Genomic DNA, 19,942 nt, shown 5'->3' on the forward strand with positions numbered 1-19,942 from the left:
AATACGTTTCACTGTCATGATTTTTTTCATGGTATGCTGCCTGAATTTCCCTTTTTGTAATTTTGTTGCAGTTCTCCTGCTTATATCCCCTTGAACCACAGCAGATAATTCCTCTGTGCAGTCGGAGTTCACTCCCTTCAGATAGTCACTGACTTTTAGCATACCATTTAACCAAGCTTATTTACTTCCTTTTGTCTGGCTTTGTAAATTAGTCCCTTCAGCCTGCTGATCGTGTTGCTGTTGTCGTTCTTGCTGCTCCCTGAATGGGTGCAGAACTGGGCCGCCATTCCTGTATCACCACACAGGCTTTCTGCCCCCATCCATGCAGCTCACAATTGTGCTACCTTGTTTGCATCTGCACTGCATTATGTATATGTATCGTGTTTACCATCCACTGTTACACAGCATTGCTTTTGATGTTGCTCTCATGAGTCCCTTATGTATAAAAATACCCCCCCCACGCCCCAGATGTATTAGGTGTATGTTTCCAAATACAACTCCTGTGTTCTGAACCTTCTCCCTTGTCTTCCAAGGCCTCTCTGTGTTATTTTTCTCCTCTTGCACTGGTGTTGCCAACCTCCTCCCAGTTTAGTATCTTCTGTGAATTTCATTAACACGCTGTTTACTCCTTCTCCTAGATTACTAATGAAGATGTTAAATAAGCTCAGACCTAACCAAAGTCATCCTTGCAGCATTCACAAGATACCTCCTCTCAGCTCAATATGTTGCTGTTTGTCATTAGCCTTTGTTTACGGTCCTTCAGCCAGTTTTCAATCCATGAGGTAGCATTCACATCCAGGCCAATTTGAATTAATTCTAAGTGTATACGAGACTGTATCAAAATGCTTTACTAAAATCCAAAGATATTGCATCCCTTCATCCACTAATTTTGTAATTCTATCAAAAAAAGCAATTAAATTTGCCTGGCAAGATTTATTCTTTATAATCCTGATGCTGTTTATTGCTCGTGGTTCCTTTATCCTCTAGATGTTTAATGATTTTCTCCTCCCTCTTAATATTTGTTCCATTACTTTAGTGGAAGGAGAAGTTAAGACTAGAGGTATGATAATTGCCAAAGATCACTTGCCTTTTTTTGCCCTGAAAGAATCAGTACCTAGATTATTTTTTTTTTTTTTCCAATTTCCCAGTACCTCCCTCTTCTCTATGGCTTAACAAATAGCAAATAATAACGCAGTCAGTTTGTGAGTTAATTTCCATTGCACTTCAGGACATACATCATCCAAACTGGCTGATCTGTGCATATGTATATTTTCCAACCAGTCCCTTTATCTGCTCTTGTAGAACGTCTTCATTTTATCCCTAATTGTCTGCTTTGTCTTAAGTTTTCCTATCCAAAGCAAATTTTCTAAGGCAGCCATTTTTGACTCATCACCTCCCATTTTTATTGGACCTTCATTCTAAGTACAATACCTCATGTCCCTGCTACAACCACCCCTTTAGTTGCTGTAACTTGTTTTCTTATCTCTTGCCACACCTTTACTTTCCTTCATGTTCTCCCTGCAAGCCTTGACTGCATGTATTCTCTATCCACTGACCTTCCTTCTCCAATACAAGTTGTTTTTCTTTTTCCTTTACCCTCAAATTGTTCAGAGGTCCCTCCTGGGACCACACAGGCTGCTGTTTGTTTCTCGCTTTCCTGCTCATCAGAGCAATTGTAGTTCGTTGTATCTTAATTATGCAAGATTCCCCTGTTAAGTTTCAAATCCTTCCTGCCAGTGTTTTTTACTTGATTTCTAGATTCCCTGTGATTCTGGAGTTTCCTGAAATCACATGTATTTGTGCTACTCTTACTAAGTCCAGAGAATTTCAGCAGTGGATGAGCAGTGAAATCATGCTTAGTTGTTTTTGCCCTCCTGACCGTTTCCTCTAAGATGACAGCAGGAATATCTTAGACAACAGCTTTTGCTTTGGTTTTTGCATTGCAGCGTTGTTTCTTCTGTACTTCAGGGATTGTGCTCTTCAGTATTTATGCATATACTAGGCTGTAACTGCTGTATAGGCAATACTTTGTCTCTTCCATCTACGTGACTCTTGTTTCAGGGCGGGGGAAAGGCAGATTCTTGATCTAGAACCACTGTTGTTTCTTCCCTTGTGCTACTCCCAGTAAACTGAAAAAGAAAAACCTGTAATGTTTCAGCAGTGTCCTCTTGGTCTGGATTGCCTTTATTTACTAACCTTTGATCGTTCCTCAGAGCCTTGGCTTTTGTACATAGATGCTCAAGAACACTAATGAATTTCATCTTTTGTTTCAGAGTAGTTCTGTATTTTGCTCCCACTAAAAGTGAATGGGAGTTTCTCAGTCAAGTTCAGTTGGAGAGAAACTAGGCTCTTGTTCTGCATGTTCAGATCTATATAACAGGCAATAATCAAGCAACAATGCCAGCAGTGCTATTTGTGCAGCAGGGACAGTGATGTTAGAAAACGGAATGGGAGTAGAGTTGAAAACCAAAGAAAATATGTCTGTTCCAACACTGCTTCCCTTCTGGGGCCTTCTATAAGATGCCTGCTTGTCTGCTTTGGCCAGGTTTGGTACCAAGGATTTCTGTGATGCGCAGTGCGACTTTCTCCATAAGGTGCATTTCCATTGTGTCGTGGAGGAATGTGGTGCCCTCTTCAGCACCCTGGATGGAGCCATCAAACACGCCAAGTAAGTAGGAGAGTCTTGGGAAACCTGAGAAAACTCTACAACACGCATGCTGCAGGACAGGAGGGATCTTGCTGAGTAACTGTTCAGGAGCAGGAACATCGGTGGTCCTGAGAGCAGCAATTTGGGCAGCCACATGCTTCCTGTGTAACTGTGCTCAGCTAGAATTTTTGCAGAACTCTAGGTCCTCTTTAACTTTGTTTCACAGTAAATGCACTCAACTTGTGAAAAAGTTGGCAAGGCTGACAACTTGACATTTGTGGTTTTCCATAGCCTACTTGACAGACAGTGTGTTCAAGGAGACCCACAGCACCATACAAAGAAATAAGAAAATATGGGAGAGGGTCCTGTAAACCCAACCATTGTCACTGGATACAGACTTTTTGTGGAGTGGACAGCTCCCCATCACTGCAGTGTAGAAAGAATTTTATTGTTCTTTGTCTTGTTATGACGAGTCTCTTTTAACAAGTTTTCCCTAGCCCTTAGTTTATATGGTTTTGTTGAAGAGGTTCACACCACTGGGATACGGATCTTGAAATGAAGCAGTCAAACTGTCCAGCCCAAGAGCAACTTTTTTCTCACCTTGCTGTGTTCTTATATTATAAACCCTTTGTCATTTCACATCATCTGGAAAGAAGCAGACAGCCCAGAGTCTGGTAGCCAGAACTGATAACATGGCCTGTATTACAGAGGCTGTACACCGTGCTCGGAACTCTAGGTGGCTGTTGGGTGAAGAATGATTTTAAGATACGCTCCCACTGTTCCAGTGAGGGGACTAGCAAAGGAAGGGTGCGATATTGGAAATTTTCCCTGTTGCAGATTTCTACAGAGCATAATCTGCAGTTCCAAGTATCTTCTAAAGGCAATGGAAGATTTGCCCAAGTGAAGAATGAATAAGGCCTTCAGCAGCTGGCCCTGTGACTGATTCTGAGGGGGTTGAAAGGGAAGGAGGTGTTGCAAATTTTAAGATGGAAAGATCTGTTAGCACAGGTGGTCTCTGGCGTTGCCTGGTTCCCAGAGGTTCACCACACTCCAGCCATGGGAGGCTGCCCCCATCAGCACATTGATCTTACCGACTGCAGCGATTCTCAGGTCTCTCCAATGTCACATTTTTGCACCTTTCTATCTCCACCCCTCTTAATGAATTCCCTTCTCTTCACAGTCAGTCTAGGAGGCCCCTAAATCTTTTCACAAAGTTTGCAGAACCCCTTTTAGGATTTAACCTCAGCTAATTTGTTTGCAGACTCCCGCCGTGTTCTTGTTAATGTTTAATCACGTTCTATGCAGTGGTCAAGCACTCAGGTCTGAATTACGCTGTCTTTTGCAGTTTTCACTTCCGAACTGAGGGTGGAACTGTGAAAAGTAACTCCGAGTCTCCCTTTTCAACCACTACGGAGAATAAGGCTTCACTGGCCCCTTCATCACCATCTGCTGCTTCTGTCACCATGGCAAGTGCTCCTGCCCTCGACGTGCCCACTCCAAGTCCAGCTACTGTGCCCTCTGCCCCCACACTGCTAGCTTGGAAGCAACTGGCTTCAACTATACCCCAGATGCCTCAGATCCCAGCATCAGTGCCTAACCTGGCAACTTCACCCTTGGCAACGACTTCCCTGGAGAACGCCAAGCCTCAGGTCAAACCCGGATTTCTCCAGTTCCAGGAGAAGTAAGTTACAGAGGCTGCCTGCCTCCTTATGTCCTCTCCAGCTGTAGGACTACATCATTCTTCACCCACTGAAATACCTTCTGTCTAGAAAGAACTTTGGGCTTTATCTCACAGAAAAATTACTTCTATAAACTCTAGAAAATACCTTCAATTATCCCAGGAAAAAAACGGGATTATCAAGTACATCTGGGAGCACTTTTAGGTATGAGTGTTTAGAGGAGAAATAAACTTGCTGATATATCACTGAAAGCCTTTTTATACCTCATGAGAGGTGTACAGAAATACATGCATCTGTGCAATATTTTTGACCCAGAAAGCTACAGAGGTGGCAGAGCATCTTTAAAGTTTTTAGCATGACACATGATTAGGCCACCTCCAGATCTTGCTGCAAGTCTGAGCCTTACCATGAGTTTCTGTAGTTGGGCAAAAATCAGTGGGCTCAGAGTGCTCAGTCCTGCACAGGTGAGGTGTTACTGCAGCAAAGTACACAGCACTACAAGTAGATGTTTACAGAGTGCTGAAAAGGAAGCTTGCTGGATTTCTCTTGGATTTGTCCTCAGTAAGTTCTGTGGCCTCTTCCTAGGAATGCCCTCTGTAACTCAGTGTAATACAGCTTAATATATTTTTTTTCAGTGAAGAAGACTGAGGGTCAGATAGTGGAAGGGGCACAAGTGCTTGGACTCTGCCTTACCAGGAATGGGTGTCAGCAGCTCAAGGAACAGGGAGCAATACTCCCTCACTTCAGATTTGTCAAAGTTTTGCTGTCCTGGCTGAACTTCTGTACGAGCGTAATAAGTCCCCTTAAATTCAGTGCCTCTGTTTTCGTAGTGTTAGTTTACAAAGTAATTCATGAGAAAGGTGTCTGGCAGGAGGTAACATACCTTGCTGAACTTCTTTTAAAACACAGTGTTGCTGTGATATTGGTGGCACAGAAATTCTGTGGTTTACAGGAGGACACAGGAGTCCAGGATCAGGTCAGGCATTACAGCTTAGTTATTCAGGCTGGTGGAGTATCAGTCTCTGGGTCGTATATTGACAGTCATTTTTCTGCTTTCAAAGAAGTGTATTAATTCTTTTTCACGTATCTGAGTAGGTATCATTGGGTACAGTGCTTGGGATCCAAGAGATCAGTGTTCAGCTACCTCCCATCTGACCTGTTTGTGCAGCCAGAAATCCATGGAATGGGTTGGGGGAGTAAGGTACCAAAACCGTTTAGCAGATTAAATAGGTCACTGCTGATTTTGTCTAATCAGGGGAAGCCCTGGCATCTTGCAGTGTGCATGCCCAAGATTTTCATTTCAGTTATACAAAACTAAGATGGGAGAAACTATCTGAATCCACTGAGGTAAGTACAGACAGAAAGAAACAGCATCTATCCAGATCTTGAGAGAGCTTTAAATGGGAAGCGTGGCCCTCAAAGACTACAGAACCCACCATGCCTTGCTGTATTTTAATAATCTTAATCAAGAAAGTGCACTAGCTTGGTGGAATTGCAGCAGTGTTGCCAGCATCAATTTTACTAAAGAGGAAGGTGGCTATGGGAAATCTGTAGGCCATGTTTGGAACAGAGGCTTCAGCTGAGCTCCCCTTGAATTAAATTTTGGCAAAGGAACAAATGTGTGAAATGAGTGAAGGTGATGATTGGGTTTTGGATGTATTCCAGTGATCCCTGCCTGGCAACGGACTGCAAGTACGCCAACAAATTCCACTTCCACTGTCTCTTTGGGAACTGCAAGTATGTGTGCAAAACCTCTGGCAAAGCAGAATCCCACTGCCTGGACCACATCAACCCCAACAATAATTTGGTGAATGTGCGAGACCAGTTTGCTTACTATTCGCTGCAGTGTCTCTGTCCGAACCAGGTAAGAGCAACTCAAAAGCAGGGTTGTAGCCAGAGGATGTGTGCAGGAGAAGAATGAGAAGGAGCAAGTAGATTACCCAGTAGGAAGTGAGGCTGAGTGGTTCATTCCTGGTCCAAGTACAGAACCATAGACCATCAATTACATGGTCTACCAAAAGGTCTGGTTTCCATCAAATTAAAAACATGTTTCTTTGGCTTGGTCAAGTAGAAAAGGCAACTAGAATGATCTAAAGAGACATGAGATTAAATAAAACAAAAATCTATGATGAATGTCAGGGAAAGTCTGATATTAGATTTGGGATATTTGAACGTAGAATAGTGCAGTACAAAATGGATGTGCTCTAGAGTATCAGCTCAGGCCCCTCTCTCGTGTTGCAGGGGACAGTGTGAGTAGTAGGAAGAGGAGAGTGCATTTGTTTTAGATAATGCTTAAAGCAACCTGCCTGTTTGCTCCTCTCTAGCACTGTGAATTCAGGATGCGAGGGCATTACCACTGTCTTCGTCCTGGCTGCTACTTTGTGACTAACATCACCACCAAGCTGCCCTGGCATGTGAAAAAACATGAGAAGGCAGAGAGAAGGGCAGCCAATGGCTTCAAGTATTTTACCAAGCGAGAAGAATGTGGCAGACTAGGTGAGTTTTCTTCTCTTTCCCCCCATCACCTTTCCCATGTCTGGGCTAAGAATGCCGTGAGTTAAAGCCAGTGAGTTATGCCTAAAATGTATTTGGTCATTAAATCACTCAACAAGAAATGGAACAAAATAGAAATCGGATCCGGATCTGCCTGAGCTGAAGCATGTTTTCCCAAAAGAGAGACCCATGTTAAATGGCTAGAAAATGTAGTACAGAGGATTTATATATATATATATATTTGTCTGGAGATACAGCTTCCCCTTTGTTTTTCCCTTTTATCTAATTATCAAGACCTTTGGGTTTTTTCTGTATTTTGTTGTCTTTTGGGCCTACTGCTTGTGTTGGGTGGAGTTTTAAGGTTGCTCTTAGAAGTAGAAAAAAAAAACGTAGGGGCAGTGCCTTCTGTGAAAGTCTTCCTGTACCAAGGAAGTTGCTGCTTTGCCTGATCCCAGCCAGCTTCAAGTGAAACTTTTATTGTGCCATTGCCAGTGCGGCACATGGAAAGGCAAAGGGCACATAACGGAGAAGAGCGTTGAATAAACTGCTCCCTTCTCCCCCAGAACCATTCTCCACAGCCACTGGTGAGCACTCTTTGTGCCAGCCTCCTGCCAGAGCACGGCCCAAGGGAACACCTGAGATGTGGCACAGCCTCAGACTGTGGCTTGCCCACTTGCCAAAACTATTAGCAGCGCTGCAGCAGTTATTAAATGTAAGTGCCTCTAGTGTAAAGCTGGTAAAACAAACGCCCAACAACAGGAAGTGGAATGTATTCCCAGGGAGGTCTCTAGAGCTGAAATCCATGGCTCTGAACAGGGGGGAATCCCTAAAGACAGCTCCAGCAGAGCTCTGTCTTGAACTGCCTGGATTCTTTTAACCCTCCGAGTTGCTCTTTGCCGTAACAGCATCACAGGCTCAGTCTTCCCTATCACTCCTGGTTGGAACAAAGGCTGAAACAAAACAGGGTTCGGAATAACATTTCCGGGTGCTGTTCTCTCACACTGCAGGGAAACAGCCACAGTAACCAGAAGCAAACTTTTCAGGTTTGGATATGTCAAGAATTTATACCCAAATGGTGGCTTGTTTGTGGTAACCAGGGTAATGAGTGTCAACACGCCACAACCAGTACTTACCTAGGTCTCATTTACACATGTCAGTAGATTCAGCAGTTGCTGTTATTTACTCAACTTTAGGTGTTTTAGGTGATAGCAGGGGCTAGACAAAGCAGGACAATGATATATGACACCAGCCTACACGGATGCCCTAGCAACAGGCGAGCCTTCACCTGCCCTTTGCTGATACCGTTCAGTCCCGCCAGCACTGTTTGTTCTCCCTCCCAAAGAACAGCACAGCACGGTGGGGAGGGCAGATGAGGTGGGGCTGTGGGCGAGTGCAATACCTAAACAAACACAAGCTTGGCGTGCACATAAAACGCTATCTGGGAGCTAAAGATGGGCTGGGTGATTTAGGAGCAGTTTGGCAGCCAGGCGTCTGCAGGCTGTGCCCGTGCCAGCAGTGTTTATTTTGAGGAGCGATGGGGTACATGCATCCAGCAGCATGTACATATGCCTGTAGGTTGGGCTTGCCGTGCACTAAACATGTGTTTAGCCAGCACTCTGTGTTTGCCTGGGTAGATGCAGGCAGCATGAGGGGATGGTGTAGCTGGATGTGTTTGTGTAGGTGTATACGGTTATACCAACATGTAAATGCACGTCTGCTTCTCTGTACGTGCTTTTTATGTTGCGTAGGTATGTAGCAGGTGCAGAAAGCACTGGTCTGCTTTAAGGGCTGTGAATGTTTCTGAACAAACATGTACAATAGATTATTTTATTTTATATGTGTGCTTGTGCGTGTGTAAATACATACACGTGTGTGTGCATGGGGAGAGGGGGAGAGAGATGAAAAATCCGTATGTACATAAATAAAGGTGGATGGGTGTAGATAGATAGATGGGTAAAACTGAGCCTGTCTGTACCTCTGTGTATATAAGGGTATGGCCAAGGGATGATGGAGAACAGACAGAACCTGATTATTGATATAGCTGTGATTTAACTATAACAAAGCATTTTTTATCAGCTATAGAATGTAGCTGTTTAAAATTGTCCATTAAGGAGAGACACAAACTCCCAGCATTCATGGCACTATCCACGAGGAGCAAAACGTGTCAAGTGCTGTATGCCAGAACCCATATAAATTGCTTGTTGGTTAGTAGCTGCCCCTGTTATACAACAAATTTGGAGTGGCGATAAACACTTCCTGGCTCATTTCTATCTGACCAGAAAGCATACACTGTGCAGAGCTAGAGCTTTTAAGAGACTGCTTTTTTGAGAGCACAGTTAAAGGAAAAAAGAGAAAAAGAAACTTTTCATTTTTAAGCTAATTATGAGCGTGTATTTTTGATTATAATTTCTATGATACATTTACATGTCTTCGTTTCGTTTGCTTTGTAAAGGAAAAGGCACTCGCTAGGACTGGAGAGCATTAGGCTACTAGATGTGATGGCCATGTTCCTTTATAACAAAACAAAGAGGGATGGGACATGGCCTCAAGTTGCGTCAGGGAAAGTTCAGAGTAGATATTAGGAAGCATTTCTTTCCAGAAGGGGTTGTTTGGCGTTGGAATGGGCTGCCCAGGGAGGTGGTGGAGTCCCCATCCCTGGAGGGGTTCAGGAGTAGGGTCAGTGTAGAGCTTAAGGATATGCTGTAGGTGGGAACTGTGCTAGGAGAACAGTGGGACTAGATGATCTCCAGGGTCCTTTCCAACCTAGATGATTCTGTGATTCTGTGGTGTGCAGCTCAGGCTCACTTCTTACATCTCTGTACACTGTAATCCTCTCTTGCAGTTGCTCAGCAGGCAAAAGGTCATGGTTTTTTTCATTCAGGACTGATCCTGAAGAACCTGTGACTATTGATAACCTTCAATCCACCAGAAATGCATGTAGCAGCAGCCTTGTCCCATCTCCAGATCATCTTCCCTACAGTCCCCTTTCCTCTTGGTACCTTTCATGTGCTACATACAATGGTTTTGTGTCTGTAGGTTGCAAATACAACCAGGTGAACAGCCACTTCCACTGCATTCGAGAGGGCTGCCAGTTCTCCTTCCTGCTCAAGCACCAAATGACATCCCACGCCAGAAAGCACATGAGAAGGATGCTGGGGAAGAACTTTGATCGTGTTCCTACTCAGGTGACTCATTGGTTATTTAAGTTACAGATTCACATGTAGTGTTGGTCCCGTCGGTTGCTTGCTGCAGAACTGCTCTAGTGCCAAGACATTTGCACCAAAACTCTTAAGGATAAAACTCTGCACTGGGGGATGCATGCGGGATATGTGAGTTCACCCAAGGTAGTTTTACCTGGTTGGACTTCTACAGTATGAGGAAAAATGAAGAAGCATAGACATCAAAGCATTACTGAGGGTAAACAGCTTTTCGTTGTGAATTACGGAGAAAAAAAATGTATGGAGGGTAACACTAAAAATACTCATATTTACAACTTGCACTCCCTTCCTGCTCTCTCATACACCAGTTGACTTATTAAAATTAAAGTGCTTAGGATGTGGAAGAATTGAACGTGCTGGTTAAAGCAAACATTTCCTGTTGCCCATAAAGAATTATTTGCTGCTTCCACCTAGGATGGAAGAAATACCAGTCTTGAAATTTCTCTTCCCTTATTGATCTGGAGTTAGTTTGGGGCACTTGTCCTCTCTCAGGAAGTAGCAGAGCAAAACACTTGCTTCTTTTCTAACATGTAACTGAGAGCAACTGGCAGATAAGGTTTGTCTATTCCATGAATAAATTCAAGAGTTTCAACTGCAGCGCTGAGCTGCTGCTCAGAATGGCAGCACTCCTGCAGCCTCCTGCTGCTGCTTCTTATTCCTTAGTTGTTTCAACTTCCATTGACTTGGGAGATGAAACAAGTTAGCTTTATTTAAAGACCTGTGACGGATCTGACCCCAAGGACATCTTCTGGTACATGAAAAAAAAAGGGCCACCTGTAGAAAGAAGATGTGAAGCCCCTTTCATTGCACAACATGGGAATGAAAGGTCCCTATTAGTTACTAAGTACTGTCAATAAGTTAATTGTTCAAGTCTACTGCTGTTGGATTTAATGAGTTCACAGGTGCCAAGGAAATGGTGTGGTACCTTTTGTTCTTAACATGAAAAGCTTAGGTACAAGAATCAAACTTAGGAGAGATTTAACAACTAGATTTGTCTTCACTACTCTTCTTGTACATGATGAGTCTAGCCCTAAGAACTGTAGTGCATGCTGGGCAGAAGCAGCTGGTTTTGACCTCCATCTCCTTTCACTGGCAATCCTGTGTCACTTCAGCAGTGGAGAAGCAGTAATGGTGGCCTGAGCAATCCTGGGAGCATACAGTGCTGGTCTCACTCTACTGCTATGCTTAGCCCAGGGAGCAGTCCAGCAAACAACAAAACAGGGCTGAAACCACAGATCAGGGCACGTGGCAAAGCCAGAGAGAGGGCTGTAGTGCCACTGCCTTTCTGCATTTAAATGTCCTACCTCTGGTTTTTCCCCATGCTTCAGTGCTCAGTGGGCAGGCAGTGGTGTGTCGGGGTACCTACCCGTTTAAGTACCCAGGGAAGACCACGCCGTGCCAGGGCACAGCAGCTGCACATGAACACAGCACACACAGCCTGGTGTCAGCCTGCTCTCCCCTGTTGCAGTGTCTCAACATGCAAGCGCTAGGACAGTGGAGTCAGTAGTTGTATTTCCAGTCTCTAAATGCAGCAGGACCTACACAGTAAGGTAGTAACGCCAAGATTAACACCTCCTGTTTTTGAATGCATCAGAATCCACACACCAGGATAGCGGTGCCAAGATTAACACTCCCAGCCTCTGAGCACATCACAATTCACATACCAGGATGCGTGTGCCAAGTCTAATGCTCTGAGCTCCCAGTGAAGGAAGATTCATGCTCATAGCCACAGTGCCATGGGTTCCACTCACGAGCATGTTCCAGCTATCCCTCATGAACCGTGGCAGAGAGAAATAAACGTGCAGACAGATGGTTTTGGTCTTGGCATCTTGCTTTTGGTGTGAAAGTCCCCGTCCTGTTTTCTTGCTGCAGGTTATTGGCCACACTCCAAGAAATGAAAATCTCCCCCAGGTTGGCAGCATGGCACCCAGCCCAGCCTCATCAGGAACCCCAGCTTCCTTTCAGGGACCCCCAAGCATGATGGACACTGAAACAGATGAGTACATGGATTACACTGGCTGTAGCCCTGGGGGTATCTCCTCCGAATCTTCCAACATGGACCGCAGCTGCTCCAGCACTCCAGTGGGCAACGAAAGTACATCAGCAGGTAAGAGAGAAGGGGGTGGGGGGGATGAAGTGGACCATCAGTTGCCTGCTCTCTTGAGATAAACTCATGAAGAGAGGCCAAAGAACAATGGCACCTTAACATATGAACTGTACCAGCTTCACAATAGTGCCTCGTACTAACCCAGCTCCCTCTATCATTCGTGAGAAGAAATCCATCAAAATGTGTGCCTCAAGCATCCATGAACTAACAGCGTATCTTTTTTCTCCCCTGAAGAGAGGTTGTTTTCCTGTGTCTTGGAGTTGGATCTGTTTTACTCTGATTTTAAAAAAAAACCCAAAACAAAAAAATGTTGTGGGCCTCTTCTGTACTTGGCATTTCCCCCAATATTGTTTTATATTTCATTATGCAGCATCTGAAGTCAGGCACTTTTCCTAGACTGTTGAGGTACAGAAAGACTGTACAATAGCAAATATTATATACACAGGGGAAAAAAACCTACCACATCTTCAGAAAGCAACACATAAAAGCAGCTCACTGCTTTCTCGTGCAAAAGCTCTTGTTCTGTTTTGTGCTGTGTTGCACAGAGCAGACCTCCATCATCCCCTCTTTTTGGAAGTAAGTTTCGGCCATTGTTTCCCCTTTGCCAGGATAAGGTGTAGCCATCTCCCGCTGCCATGTGTTACTGGGTTATCTTTTCAGTAGTCAGATATCTTTTATGAATTCTGTTATCATCTAGTGGTGATCCAGGGATCTCTTAGCTGTCCTTCCCAGGGTTGTGTTACATTCTACATAGGCTGCCTCACTGATTTCGTTTTAATTTGTACACATTTTCCTATCTTTGCGTCCCAGAGCAGTTAGATGAAGGTTATCACACAGCACATCTAACCCCATGTTGTACGAACACTGCTGGGTCATGACAGTGGTTGCCCCGTGACATGAAAGCTCCTCTGACGAGTCCTGGTGGGACAGTGGTCCCTGGCACAATCCCCTTTGTCAGCACACTTCTAGGGAACAGCCCCCCTGCCCAGAGCCTGCAACCACCTCACAGCTATTAGCTGGTATGAGCTGGTGCCGTATAGATGAACAAGGACCAAACCAGCAGGGCTTTCTGCATGAAAGCCTGTGGCTCGTCCCCCACGCCACTAAAGCCACCTTACCTTCTGCAGGGACAACCCTCCTCTTCCTGATGCTGTCAGTTCCTCACCTTCTGTTTCTTCTCTGTTACAGTTCTGTTTCATACATTTGTGAATGTATTTTCCATTTTCATCATATTGCTTCTGCTCTTGGGTTCTCATTTCAGTTCTTTTGTTTTTTTTGTTTTGTTTTGTTTTTTTATTTTATTTTCCTTTTTTTCTGCTTTTTTTTCTCTCCACATTCTCCAGGCTGCCTGGTTCCTTCTACTGCTACTGCTGCTGCCGATGATGCTACCCACAATGCACCACAACCTCAACCACCATCTCTGCCTCCATCTTTCTCACAAGCCCTGCTTAGGTCTCCCATTCCCACCCTCCCCTATCTCTTCTCTCCATCTTGTCTCTCATACTCTCTGCTCAGTGCCACTCTTGGATCCAGCAGAGGCATTGTCATGCCTGCCGCCAGCACCACTGGGTTTTCGCCCATCATTGCCACTCCAACTCCAGTAAAAAGTGACGTTCCCTTAGTTCAGGATGCAGCAGGTAACACTTCTTTGCTTTCTCTCTGTGTCCTGTGCCCATCTCCTTCCCCACTCACCCTGCTCACGTTTTTTTCTCTGCACCTCTGGGTCAGTAAAAAACCATACGTCACTCTGTGTCTTATTTAACTTTATCCAAGGGCCCCTCCATGCCTACTCCTTTTGTCTGCTGACACAGTAACCACAGCTAAGAAGGGTAACCAGAACCACAGCAGATCACTGAGAGACATTTGGATGCCGGAGAGCAATTTCCACCAATTCCAGACTATGAGAAAAACCTAACAAAATCCATAGTTAAAATGCACTTTCAGCCTCTTGGTAACAGCAGGGTGGCCACAAAGCAAACTTTTGCTCATGTAGCATTAATGGGACTTGGGATTCTTGTTTAGATCTTCCAGGCCACCCAGCTCACACATCTCAGCAGGTAATGTCTGACAGGGTCCTCAGTTCCTGTACTTTTATTGATCTTGTAAGCTTCACTGCTTCCTATTCATATACGAAGCCATAAAACTCAGGGCTGCTTTCCCCAGCACAAGTAACAGAGTAAAGTACAGTCAGTGTCACTACGATGACATCATCAGACAGCTCAGGCTGTTTCTCACACTCGCTGTTATTTATATCTGCTCTTAACAGCTGCAGAAAATACATCTAGATTTTTAGTTTTAAGCTGCCATGTTTCCCATGTGTGACTAAGATCAGAGATGTCTCAGGCTGGGGATTCTCATTCCAGCTGGGAATGTTTTTTAGGGTGTGTCTCAGTTTTGGCTTCTTTTCTCAACTCCCAGCTCTTTTCTAGTTAATTAAGGGCATATTTGTGCTTAAAGTTTACACTTAAGAGGATTCTGGCAGCCTACAAATGTCCCAGTCATTCTTCCTGCCAGTTTTAGTAATGCACAAATCCAAGGTGAACGGTTGGGAGTATGGCTGGAGGACCAACTCCATTGGAAGTTCACAGGTTTTTCTCAAGAGACTTGCCAGGAGAAAGATCCTTGCCCTGTCCAGAGGAGTGTGTTCCAATGAACAAAATTCACAAGAAACTGTATTTTTGCCTTTTTTTTTTTTTTAATGATTTGCATGCAACCTGAATTACCTTAACCTTGTGCTGTGCTTTCCTCTAATTACGTATTTTTAAGTTTCTTTTCTTTTATAGTTTTGTGAATGTTTGCATTATTAGTAGTTGAAATGACGAGCCTTATGCCATGCACTTACCATTGAGATTTACTTGGGATTACATCTGTTGAGGCTTGCAATCTTCAGTGGGGTGCTAGGGACTGAACGTTGTCTAGTGGCTAAAGGAGGCGATTCTACCAGGTTATCATCTCTCTTTTTCATGCCCTTGCTCTGAAACTTTGCCTGTATGAGAAAACAGAATTGGTTTAACTAAAGTTCTAAGCACATCTGTTTGAACTGTTGTAAAAGCTGGGCAGATAACATGGAGTTTAAAACAGGTAAAATTTAAGTTCTACTTATTTCCCAGATTTCCTATCCAGAGTCTTATCCCCAAGATGGCTTATCCCATATTCCTGTCTGAAGGCAGACAAGATGAGCATTCATACTAATGATAAAAGAAAGACTTGATGGTTTGGCTGTAATTTTTTTAAAAGAAGGGGTCGATCTGGATAGCAGAGATTTGTCCAGGCAACGATGCTCTTACACTAGTCGCCTGGAAGCAAAGAACTACGTTTTACAATACCAGATGTTTAGAGGGCGAGCAGAGAGTTAATTGGTCACAGATTCTATAGCTAAGAGCTCACTAATTTAAAATCTACAGTGACAGAAAGTTATTCTTTCACTGGTAGCTGGTTAAATTAGCCTTAATGTGTACTTTCCACTAGCTCTGTGTCACTAAGATGGTCTCGCCATGGATGCCCCAAGCTGGTGTCCTTATTTGCAGTCTGAGCAAAAGTCCCACGTAACGAATTGGTGTAGGAAAATCTTTTGTTCTTCGCTTATCCTGCAACCTGTACAGCCTGGCCATGGGAACTGTGCAGGAGATTAGGTTGCTACTGCCATTTCCATTGACTTGTATTTTTCAATACAGGGCCAGTTTAACTTTTGGAGGCTTCCTTCAGTGATCACCACTTTCTCTTAAAGGGATGTCATTGGAAGGGCCAGATATGGCAAAAATAGCATTAATCACTTTTAATACCTGCTTATCAGCTAGAAAAAAAAAAAAAAGTAATTCTACAACAGTCAAACAGATGACTCTTTCTTCAGTCTCCTAAACAAGGATGCAAGCTGCTCTGGAGTCTCAGGCCCCAGGCACTGCATGTCACAAATCATGCCTCTTTTTAAGAGGTTGGCAGTTTCAGCATGAAGTGGGGGGGGAAGTAGGGGGGGAAGTATGTTTTCGTTGCAAGCTATAATTTCCAATTACACTCACAATTCTGCACCTGGTGAGAAATTCTTGCCTCCAACCTTGTCTGTGCTGCATGTTGATACTGGAGATTGTGGTTTGATTCTGGAAGTAGCAAGCAGAGAAGAAAAAAAAGTTAATAGATATAATGAGGTCGAGTCCTTGATGTCAGCTTGATCCTAGGGGACGTGAGCACTAGCCAGTTATGCTGGCCCTGTGAATGAAAGTGGAAGATAGATGAGGGCTCTTTATTTACTAGGGGCATCATGTGATTTTTGAGACCCAAGGGAAAGCTGTAGAACTGGTATTTTCTCTCAGAGTCCACTGGCTAGTGATGATGAGAATTAGCCCCATTGAACATCTGTCCATCTGTCTTTCTAAGTGCACTCATCGTAATATGTAGGCTCATTACAGTGAGGGATGTTGCAGTCTCCTGGCCAAAGTCCATCCTATTTCTATAAATTCCCCCCCTTGCAGTTTTAATCACGCATGGGATCTTCCTTCACTTCCTGCCTGTCCTTGGCAGTCGCAGTGTATTACAAGAGCCTGGAGAGGGGAAAACAGTATACACGTACCAGTTTTCAGCGTGCTTAAACTCTTTTACCACTTCAACCCCAGTGAACTTCAGTAATACACCTCAGTCCTTAGACTGGAACAAGCCAGCTCCTCTGTATTAAAGTCTGATTTGAGGAAAATAGGACTAGAGATTAACTAAGCAGCAGGAGAAACTGAGAGTAGCAAAACAGAGAAGCAGCAGTCAGCATTTGGACAATATCAAGTATACCAGGGCAGCAGTTGGAGGCAAGGTGAGATATGCTGCAAATTGAGGAAGCCATGCCCAGCGAGTATGAGCCAGCCCAACGATCCAGAGTTCGGCCTTACTTAGAGCTTGGGATGAGCTGCTGGGTGGGAACAGTTGCAGTGCTGTGTCTTGGCAAATGCAGAGCTTGCCAGGGTGCTTAGGAGATGCAGAGAGACCTGGCTGTCAGCAACACCGCTCTCCGCTTTCTCTCCTCAGGGAATACCATCACTATGCCAACCGCCTCAGGGGCCAAAAAGCGTTTCTGGATTATTGAGGACATGTCCCCGTTTGGCAAGCGCCGCAAGACCGCATCCTCACGCAAGATGCTGGATGAAGGGATGATGCTGGAGGGATTTCGGCGCTATGACCTCTACGAGGACTGCAAGGACTCCAGCTGCCAATTCTCTCTGAAGGTTACCCACTACCACTGCACGCGGGAGAATTGCGGCTACAAGTTCTGTGGCCGTACCCACATGTATAAGCACGCCCAGCATCACGATCGTGTTGACAACCTGGTTTTGGATGATTTCAAACGCTTCAAGTCTTCGCTGAGTTGCAACTTCCCAGACTGTCAGTTCTCTGGCAATAGCACACACTTCCACTGTCTGCGCTGCGGCTTCCGCTGCACCGACAGCACCAAGGTGACAGCCCACCGTAAGCACCACGGCAAGCAGGACGTCATCAGCGCCGCTGGCTTCTGCCAGTTCAGCTCGAGCGTGGACTGCGAGGTGCCTGACTGCAAGTACAAACTCAAGTGCTCCCACTTCCATTGCACCTACCCTGGCTGCAAACACACGGTGGTGGGCATGTCACAGATGGACTCGCACAAGCGCAAACACGAGAAGCAGGAGCGAGGGGAGCTTCCTGCCATCTCTCCTGGCCCCGAGGGCCTTGCCCACTCCACTCTCGAGTATGACATCCAGAACTCTTCCATCAACCTGGACAGCTCCCTCAACCTCAGCACTGACAACAACAGCTCCCTCTTCTTCCTGCAGAACGCGGCCGGTGTGGGCCTCAATGATTCCCTGGACCTCAGCAAGAAGCCGTCGGAAGTCCCCGAGGGTCCGCCGCCGAGCAGAGCCGGGACCGCGCCTCAGGAGAGGGGGGCGGCGGCACCCGGCTCCGGTGAGGTGGAGGACGAGGATGACTCTTCCCAAGAGGACGAAGAGGACGATGAGGAGGAGATGAACGAAGAAGAGGAGGATGATGAAGAGGAGGAGGATGATGATGACGATGAGGAAGATGATGAGGAGGAAGACTTGAACACAGATTCTGAAGAATCGCTGCCTGACCCTGAGGGCCTGGCCACTAAAGAAGATGGAGAACCAGAGGAGGCTGCTTCTTCCACAGACCAGGGTGATGCTTCCAGGCCCCAGGGCGAGCCAGCCCCAACTCCAGCCCCAGCTCCTGCTCCAGCTCCAGCTGCTGCCCCAGCCTCGACCGTTGCTCCAGCTCCTTCTCCTTAGAGACAACAGCGGCAGTGGTTTGGTTTTGCTCTTACACAGAATTACTAAGAGGACCCCATATGAGGCAAGAACAAAGATTGGGATGGCAAGTGAAAAACAAACTCCGTGCCACACACAGGAGAGAGAGAGGAAGGAAGGAAACCCATGCTCCTCCACAGGCCCCATAAGACAGACAGGTTCGCAGCAGGACTGGTGCTGCATCACTTCATTCTGCAGATCACAGAACATGGGGGCAGGATGCAGCAAAAAATACCCTTTTATACGGACATGAACCTTGAGGGTACCGGCTGCTTTTCCTTGCTCCCTGCATGGTGCGTGGGGCCTGTGCCCATCTGGGGACCCTTTGTTATGGGTGGGGCTCTATCCCCCCCATTCTTCTTTCTGGGTTTTATTTTTCCATGTTTTCAGTTGTACGATATTAATAATAATCTCCACTTCTTGGAGGATGAATTTTAGAAATATATATTTGTGTGTGTGTCTCTCTATATATAACGTACACACACACACACATATATAAAATTCAAGGAATTGGTGTCACGAAGACAACCAGCTCGGCTTTTGCCAGTGGGAAGGAGGGGGTGAGGGGTGTGTGCTCTCTCTCGCTCTCTCTCTCTCTCTCCCCATCCCTCCCCCCTTCTTTCTCCAGCATTAAATGAATGGCATCAGACAGCAAGGGTGGGAGCGGGTATTTATTGTCACTTAAATGAGGACGCATTAATGAATGAGCAGGGGTGGGAATGGGACACTCCTCTGTTCTTCCAGATCCTTTTTACTACTAATGATAATAATTTTGAATGCTATTTATATTGTAAAACTTTCTCAGTCTACACTTTCTCTGTAGGACACCTCTCCTCATCCCTGCCGTTCTGCCTGTAGGGATTTAGCTGAAGTAACTTGGGAAGAACACAGCGGGCAGTTAAAGGGTCTGTCACACTGGAGGACTGGGGTTAATCTCCCATCCAGTTCCATCTCATCCCAGGTGCTTCCTCTCTGTTGAGGGCGAGGCGTTTTTGTGGTGCTTCAGTATCCCCATCTCAGGAGGTTGTGAGCTGGCGCTCTGTCCCGCGGTGCAGCACAAGGAGCACCGTGCTCGCAGAAGAGCGTCCTAGCCACTAAAGCAGCCTTGAAAATACTACTTGCTCTCTGACCCAGGTATGTCCCCAGTCCCCAAGTCCTCGTCCCCAGCCTTTCACTGGGGAGGGGCAAGTCTGTCTGTCTGCATGGACCGATACGGATCTCTGGTGGCTTCTGGGAGAGGGTGAAGGCACCGCTGCAGGGGGAGGAGAAGGCAGGCAAGCACCCGGGATCCCACTGGGGGCTGCCCTGCTCTGACCGGGGGGCTCTTTTGCTCAGCGCTGGGGCGGGGAAGGGGGACAGCGCTGCTCTGCAGCACGTCTGTAGCTGTCGGCCCAGCTGTGGGTTTTGCAGCTACGAAACGTGAGGCTGCTGCAGCACAAAGAAGGCAGAGTCAGGGGGAGATGCTAGCTGAGGCCGGGATGGAGTCCAGCTAAGAACTGATGCATTTCTGGGTCCATGCTGAT

General features: G+C 45.7%; 1 protein-coding gene and 1 long non-coding RNA gene across 6 annotated transcripts in view; one reads left to right on the forward strand and one right to left on the reverse strand.

Moving 5' to 3' along the window:
- Positions 1–18,623, forward strand: part of CASZ1 (castor zinc finger 1) — a 167,558-nt gene extending 148,935 nt beyond the window's left edge. For 3 of the 5 annotated variants that reach the window (XM_026862864.1, XM_026862862.1, XM_026862863.1), the window contains 8 exons: positions 2,546–2,668; positions 3,993–4,328; positions 5,992–6,190; positions 6,651–6,822; positions 9,856–10,004; positions 11,910–12,144; positions 13,488–13,781; positions 17,152–18,623. In XM_026862864.1, the coding sequence (XP_026718665.1) occupies positions 2,546–2,668; positions 3,993–4,328; positions 5,992–6,190; positions 6,651–6,822; positions 9,856–10,004; positions 11,910–12,144; positions 13,488–13,781; positions 17,152–18,401 (2,758 nt within the window). In that variant the 3' untranslated portion in view covers positions 18,402–18,623. The remainder of the gene's footprint in view (positions 1–2,545; positions 2,669–3,992; positions 4,329–5,991; positions 6,191–6,650; positions 6,823–9,855; positions 10,005–11,909; positions 12,145–13,487; positions 13,782–17,151) is intronic. The other 2 variants (XM_026862865.1, XM_026862866.1) reach the window with 1 other exon arrangement.
- LOC113487918 lies at positions 166–9,485 on the reverse strand. Its single transcript, XR_003399879.1, has 4 exons — positions 9,344–9,485; positions 4,998–5,008; positions 2,193–2,196; positions 166–176 (listed from the first exon to the last, which is right to left on the reverse strand). It is a non-coding gene; the product is annotated as an uncharacterized LOC113487918 (long non-coding RNA).
- Positions 18,624–19,942: the final 1,319 nt, after the last annotated feature.

Source organism: Athene cunicularia (genome assembly GCF_003259725.1).
Source record: "Athene cunicularia isolate RWA chromosome 21 unlocalized genomic scaffold, athCun1 chr21_part1, whole genome shotgun sequence".
Taxonomy (NCBI): Eukaryota; Metazoa; Chordata; class Aves; order Strigiformes; family Strigidae; genus Athene; species Athene cunicularia.